The sequence below is a fragment of the Condylura cristata genome, unplaced genomic scaffold (assembly GCF_000260355.1).
Source record: "Condylura cristata isolate star-nosed mole 26May11 unplaced genomic scaffold, ConCri1.0 scaffold00019, whole genome shotgun sequence".
In the NCBI taxonomy this organism is placed as follows: Eukaryota; Metazoa; Chordata; class Mammalia; order Eulipotyphla; family Talpidae; genus Condylura; species Condylura cristata.
The window spans coordinates 23566064-23573911 of NW_004567120.1; the positions used below are offsets into that span (position 1 = coordinate 23566064).

Genomic DNA, 7848 nt, shown 5'->3' on the forward strand with positions numbered 1-7848 from the left:
AACCATGAAAAGATAAACAGTCTGAGATTTGGCTGTAGTCAGTATTTTGGCCCACAGAAAAAAGTACCATGGCTGATGGTTGACTGATTAGCTGTTCCTATCTGCTAAATTATTATGCGTTTCCGTCTACATGTGTTCTGATGATGCCCTACTCTGCAAACACCACCTGCCTTCTCCAAAGACAGTGCTGCTCCTAGGTTGCTGCCCAGAAATAAGTACACCACCATCTTGATCAACTTTGGCTCCTTTTTATTCAGGAAGCATACACTAACTCTTTTTATACATTTTTTTTTTACATTCCAGAAATAAGCGAAAATAGCAGTTTTAAATATGTTACAAAGTTGGCTTTTGGGACTTAATAAGCTTTTTGAGAGAGGGACCAGCCAACTGACCTTTTCATCAAAGCACCAATGTACCTTCAGTCTTTTTAGCGGACTCTACCACAGCTGTGGCCGCATGGGATGTGCTGTACATCCAAATCAAGTGAAAGCTATAATGGAGAGTTGTTGTGAGTCTCTCTGCAAGGCACCAAGAACAAACAGTTCCAGCTTCCTTTCTTCAGATTGAAACAAAAGTTTTTGAAACTTTTCAATTGCTCTCTCAAGTAGTGCTCTCTCAGCATGAAGACTAGAATTTGTTAAAACCGTATATCACAAGATACAGTAAATCACCTCCAATATTCTGGAAACCACATGATAGAAGTTATAAATAAATGAACACTAAAATTACGTTAAGAAAGTTTTACATCAGTTAGTTGGTAAGGACATTTACACGTACAACACAATTTACTTTTTAAACATTCTATAACTGGCTTCACACAAAAGATGAAAATAGATAATACAAAATGATTTGACATTTTCAGTAAATCTGGAATTAAGATTAATTGCAAGTAATTATTGTATCAATTTTACATGTTGCAGAGTGCTGTGCTATGCCCTTTAAAATGAGAATTTTTCTTCGGGTGCTATTCCATTTGGATATGTGTTCTTGCTTTGTACAAACTACTAAAATTGAAGGGACACAGCAATATCAGAGACACAAACAGTAACTGCACAATATATGCTGATTAAGCTAATACAAGTGGACAGAATTCTTCAGGTTCCAATATCTAATAAAGCACTATATGAAATGAACAAGGTGAAACATCTTAAGAATGAATATACTCTGTACCCGGAACATGTAGCATTTTTTAAAATTCACAAACCCGCCTCATTAGGCACCTACAAAATAAATTAGTACAATCTCAATTTGCTTGAGGCATCACAAGCTCATAATGCCCCACTTGGCCTTCCTGCTTGAGTTGATCTAATAGGTCTTCCTTCCGTCTTTTTCTACCTACCACCAGGTATCTATCATGACCGACCCCATGTGATTTACTCTTAAGACCATACTTCTGGGCAATCTGGTGTATCTGCTTCCGCTCGTCATTGGTCAGCTCTGTAGAGAAAGTCAAATCCGTGTGGCTGTCAGAGCGGGCGTAGTTTCTGATGATCTGTTCGATATCCCTCTTGGCAATTTTGTTCACCCTCTCTACATCCAGGCCAAGCCCTTCCCGCTTATGCTGCTCTTTGACAGAGATGGGCTCCCGAATGCCCTCACCAGATTTGCCTAAGCCACCACCCGTCCAACCCATCTTTCGCAGCAGCTGATTCCCGATGTTATCTTCTTTGATTTGTTGCTTGTAAGCTTCTTCTGCTGAGCGGCCCTGGATTTCATTTCTTGAAATCACATCTTCAATAGCTCCTTTCTTTAAGTTGTTAATGACAGTCGGCTGGGTCTTTTTGAGGGTTTTCACAGCTTCTCCAGCAGCTTCGTATTTGACAGTTTTCTTTACCCCAACTGCTTCTGCAATTACTTCACTCTCTAGAATCACCTTGCATTTCCACCGAAGGCCTGTCATTCTTTCATACACATATTCAACGGTCATTCGGTTGAACTGAGCTGTGTCATTCAGTGTGCACACAGGATTTGAAGAATTCTCGTAAACTACAAGATCTTTTATATCTTTCTTCTTTCCAGATCCCCTGGGTGAAGAGCCTGTTTGGCACTGTGAACTTTTGACAGAGGGGTAAGTAGGCTGTGTCTTTTGAAGGATTTTCAAAGCCTCATCAGCAGCTGCATGTTTACTTGTTTTCTTGGTTCCATAGCCTTCAGCTAAGCAGTGATCTTGCAAGAATACTCGACAACGCCATGTGCGATTTGGCATCATCTCATATTTGTACTCAACTGACATTTTGTTGTATGAGGCAGAATTGTTAAGGATACCAATGGCATCATTTGCATTTTCTGTAAGGACAAAATTGGTCCAGTGTTTGGCGGAAGCATTAAAAATTGGCTGCCCAGAAGCATCTTTAGCCAGTACCACCAGGTCTTCTGGTGGTTTCAGAGCTGGAGGAAATTCATAAGAAAGCATGCCAATTTGACACACCACCAGGTCCTCTCCAATCGTGTGCTTGAATTTCCGTCGGATAACCCTTACTTCGATACGTTTCTGCAAGAGTTTTACAGCTAGCTCAGTAGCTCGATCCCTGGACCCATTCTTGCTGCCGGCATAACCTGTAGTTAAGTAGATATTTTGGCATCTAACTTCACAAGCATAACCATCTGTGAGAAGTTTTTTATTTTTAGGGATGTCAGCAGGAGGGATTTCTTTTAAAGGAGCGTATATATACTCAGGATTGGTCTTACATGCCTGAATACAACGAGTTAACATATACGTGTAATTAATCTTATCAGACCCAGAAGTCATCTCTGGATTAGAAAGGTTCTTCCAGATAGTCGCTGTTAGTTTTTCAATAAAATACTGCTTCTCAGCCACCACTGACTCAGGAAATGTCTGTGATGGTGAAGGCTCAGAAGCTGACTGAGAGTTTGCCTGCTGTGATGTGCTGCTTGGGGCAGGGTTCCCATTGTCAAAATACATGTTGGCTGTTACAGGCTGGTCTTTCGTGAAAATAAATCCTGATGAATCACAGTACTGAGAATTCCCATCTTGAACACTGAAAGAGTCTTGAGTATAATCTTGGTAGACGTCTCTTGGCATCCTGACAAAATGTGTTTGTTCATTTACCTCTTTTGTTTGAGGGTCATAAGGATCTTCCTGTCTTTCATCTTTTGAACTACTAGCTACAAAATGTACAGGCTCAAAACGAGGTCTCGCATGGAATTTGGAACCGGCTTGCTTTTTAGGAGGATTTTGACCTACAGAATGAGTGAAATTTACAATTCATTAAAAAGGGAAACTTTCAAAGGAACCAAGCAGGAAAATAGTACCAACCACATTTTTGCAAGCTGCATTCCTGGTACAGATAACTTCCCATCACTTCAGGTCAGTTAGGTGAAGAGACTCAAATATCAATTTAAGATTCCAGCATAGGCACAGCAGACCTCTCCAAGCTCGCCCGCTGCTCCCCTCAGCAGTGTATTTTGGCCAATATGCCTGTTCTGTTTCCCCCTGTGTCTGGTGAATCTTCTCACCCTCTGAGCTTCTGGCCTGTGCCCCAGTTCTTGTATGTATAAATAAATAAATCTTAAAAAAAAAAAGACTCCAGCATAAAGAAGGATGTTCTCTATTTTTCCACATGTAAGGGGAAAGCTTAATATAATCAATTCTACAGGTCCCCACCACACATGACTGATGCTGTTGCATCTAATGAGGGACAGTACAGGTAGAAAGTACTGAGTAGGAGGTTGTTCCAATACAGTCACATACCACCTGTGTTCAAAAGCACCCTTCTTAAGGACTGTCAATGAACAGACAGCTCTAATGCAACAGATATGACCAGGCATTTACAAAGCATTTCTTTTTGTATCAGAGTTGAGTGACTCTGTGATGGCATTTTATGTAGCTGTGACTGAAAATCAAATAAAAACAATTTTATCAAAATATTCTAAAGTTTTCAATCTTTTTTTTTTAAAGATTTACTTATTTATGTGTACAAAACTGGGGTACAGGCCAGAGGTGCAAGGGCGGTGAGAGGATTTACCAGAGGCAGAGTGGGGAGCAGGACAGACCGATCAATGAAGTATACTGCTGAGGGTAGTAGTGGACGAGACTACTACTGCGCCATGATCTGCTGCGCCATGTGTCACCTCCCGGGCTGGGGATCAAACTGGCAATGAAGTGCCTGCGGCTGGCTTGCAGTGCTGCGGTTTAACCCGCTGTGCCACCAGGGAGGGCCCAAGGTTTTCAACCTCTAAATCTTAGTACTGACCTACTCTGCACAAAAGGGTGTTCATTATGTTTTATTTCTAGAACAGCTAGAAACTAATAACTTATGAGGGATTGCAGGGGGAATCAAATTTAAAGTTATGAAAGACTGTTGAGGCTCCACCAGACACAAGTGCTTTTTCTCTGTAACACTGTCCAGTAGAAAGCTAGTCCACCTTGGGCCCATCCAAGAGGATTTAGTTATTTAGATGCTTAAAAGATCAGAATATAAAGTTGTTCTATTTAGAGGGAGGTTCCATGGCATAGACTTAAGGACAACATAGTGTGACTTGAGTATTCTTAGTTTTCAGTTCTCCTTAGCATCCTCAAAACAAATGTAAATAAAAGTTAAAGCCCTTTCACATTTGTGTAAAGTCCAATGTTACCTGTTATTTAAGAAGCCAGCTACCATATTCATATCATTTTTTAGAAAGCCATGTTGCTTCTTTAAATCCCAACTTCCAGAAACAAGTATACTCACCATCACATGTTGAGAGGTGGCGTTTTTGACCTTTGGAAGGTTTGGGCAGCATCAGATCATATGAAGGCATCTCTCCAATATCAATACCTTCAGCCATTTGGAGAATTTTTTCCATCAAACGTGGGCTGTACCTATTGAAATTAATATAATCCACAATTAAAACAGGTAAGAATGTGCTTCTCCCCAAAAGCTTTTAAGTGAGCCAATTTTAGTAAAACTGAAGAATCTTCCCTAATATATTTAGCTATCAAAAAAGAGTACCTACATCACTATTGTTAGGAATCAAGATTTTTGTAGGATAAGACATACAAATATCAAGTGAAAACATTTCAGTAGACTTCATGTTAACTTATCAGTATAAATGCACAATTTTTCTCTTTCATACATGCATATTATATCTACATCATTACACTAATACAGAAGTAGCAAGAATGTTAAGAGCTGCTGGGTTAACATCCTGATTGTGGGGCCTATCATTTCCCATGAAAAGGAATCAGCGTCCTTAGAGAAATGGCTGATTTCAATCCTGTGCAGGAATGTATAAGATGAACTGAAAGAATCTTCTGTGCCTAAAATAAAGGACACTGTCAAAAACCACAAGGGTGTGTCAAATGGACTCAAAAGTCAATTTGAATAGATTCTTACTGGCAAAAGGAGTGAAACTGAGTGTCAATAAAACAATAACCAGAGTGGACTGAAATACATCAAATATGTTAAAAATTCATTAGCTCATAATACTTATAAACTCATTACCGATCACCTTTGGAAGATGGTAGGGAATCAAGTAATCATTTTAAAATGGTAAAGAAAGCAAGCATTTATCTGGTGATTTCAGAGCAAATAAAGTTGATGAGAAAAAATCTTTTACACAAGCACTCCAAGTAATAAATAAAGAAATGATATAAGACTACTGCCATTCTACAATCCATAATAAATGATTACCAACAGCTGCTAATAAACCTATTAGGCAAAAAGCTGATGGAGGAAGAACCGAGAAACAGACTCACACAAACATACTCAACTGTTTGTTGACAAATCTGCAGAAACAATCCAGTGGAAGAAGGACAGCCTTTTCAATAAATAGCGCTGGAGCAACTAGGTACCCAGTGACCAAACAAAAGCTCAACAACCTAAACCTCACACTTTATAAAAAAAATCAACTCAAAATGCATCACGGAGTTAAACATAAAATATAAAACAATACTACTTTACTAAAAAACACAGGAGAAAATCTTCAAGACCTAGGGCTAGGCAAAAAGTTCTCTACATGACACCAAAAGCATGATACATAAAAGTTACAATTAATAAAATGGACTTCATCAAAATTTTTTAAAAATTGCTTGCAAAAGACAGTGAAGAGTATGCAAAGATATACAGTTGAAGGACATCTGGGCTGGGATAAACTAGGTGAAAATATTTGTAAATCACACACCTGACAAAAAATCTAGTGGTATAAAAGACCTCTCAAAATGCAACAGCACATGGAAATAAACACGTGAAAAGCTATTCAACACCATTAGCCACCAGAGAAATAAGATATCACTACATCCCTATCCAGAATGGCTAAAGTAAATAATACTGACAACACCAAGGGCTGACAAGGCAGAAAAACTGGATCACTCTTATTTTGTTGGTGGGAATGCAAAATGGCATAACCGGTCTGGAAAACAACTTGGAAGTTTCTTATAAAATTAAACATGCAATGATCACATCACCTAACAATTACACTTTTGGGCATTTATCTCAGAGAACTAAAACCTGTACAAGAATGTACATAGCAGCTTTATTTTTAACAGCCCCTATGTACCACTGGCCCAGATGTCCTTCAACAGGTGAATGGTTAAAAGCTGGTATATACACACCATGGAATACCAATGAGCAACACTAAACAGTTAATTCCCCTACTGGATTGGGCGGAGATGGCTGTGGTTCTAAAAGGGCAATGTGAACAGTCCTTGTGCTACTGGATCAGGGCAACACTGACTGCAGTATGGCTATGCAACCTCCCAGGCGATAAATTGTATAAACAAAATATTCACGCCCAATATATATCTGGGGGTGGGTGGGAATAAAAACAGGTGATTGTAATAATGTCATTATCCTGTTTGTGATATACTCAATGATTTTGCCAAATGTCATCCTTGCTGGAACTAGCTAAAGAATACAGGGCACTCTGTGGAATGTTATTTTTTACAGTTGTGAATCTACAATTATCTCAGATTTTTAATTTTTTTAAAATTCATTTAAGTAAGTTGATGGGGGGAATTTTATAATCTTAATATCACATATAAACACTAGAGCTACAACCAACCACTACCCCTGATGGGGTACAATGGCATTTACAAAGTACTACCTATAAATTATTCTCACCCTCCAAATAACTAAACCTGAACCTCAACCCCCAACTCCCAGAAACATGTTCAATACCACAGGCCTATACCCAGTCAAATCCAGAATGCAGGAAACACCACTGACAACACACTTTCTTCAAAGAAATAGTATGCAAAAGCAGAGGGGGGGGATGGTTATAGCCTCAAGAAGATGAATCTACCAAATGTAGTGGCTGGCCCTTGTTTGGATAGTAAATAAAACAACCAACTGTAAAAAGATATTTCCAAACAAAGTGAGAAAACTGAATATGGATCAGGCAGGGGATGACTTTAAGAAACTTCTGTTAATTTTGGTTATTGTGACTATTATGACCATTTTCAAAAAAATCTCTAGTACAGATACCTACTGAAGTAGTACAGGTGAAATGACAGGAAGATTTTCTTTCCTGTACTCCAGACTATGTCACCAAAAAAAGGGGGCAGCAAGGATGAAATTAGAAGGGTAACAGATTGTGGTAATTGCTGATGCTGGGTGATCAGTACATGATGGCTCATTAAATTCTTGTACTTTTAAGCATGATTTTTTTTCTCACATAATTAAAAGCTTAAAAATACAGAATTTTACTGCTCTCCACTCTGTCCCTGGTGAATCTTCTCACCCTCGCATCTCTGGCCTGTACCCCAGTTCTGTATGAATAAATAAATAAATCTTTTTTAAAATGCAGAATTTTTAGCACTGCTGGTGGGAATGCAAACTAGTACAACCACTATGGAAAACTGTTTGGAGGTTCCTCAAACTGCTAAACATGGAGCTTCCCTACGACCCA

The 7848-nt window shown here is 38.9% G+C and overlaps 1 protein-coding gene across 1 annotated transcript in view; it reads right to left on the bottom strand.

Annotated features, from left to right (window-relative positions):
• Positions 1 to 232: 232 nt before the first annotated feature.
• NKRF (NFKB repressing factor) overlaps positions 233 to 7848 on the bottom strand; it is a 13534-nt gene continuing 5918 nt past the window's right edge. The window contains exons 2-3 of the mRNA XM_004685747.2: positions 4692 to 4822; positions 233 to 3201 (exon numbers count right to left, since the gene is read on the bottom strand). Of these exons, the coding sequence (XP_004685804.2) occupies positions 1244 to 3201; positions 4692 to 4822 (2089 nt within the window). The 3' untranslated portion in view covers positions 233 to 1243. The remainder of the gene's footprint in view (positions 3202 to 4691; positions 4823 to 7848) is intronic.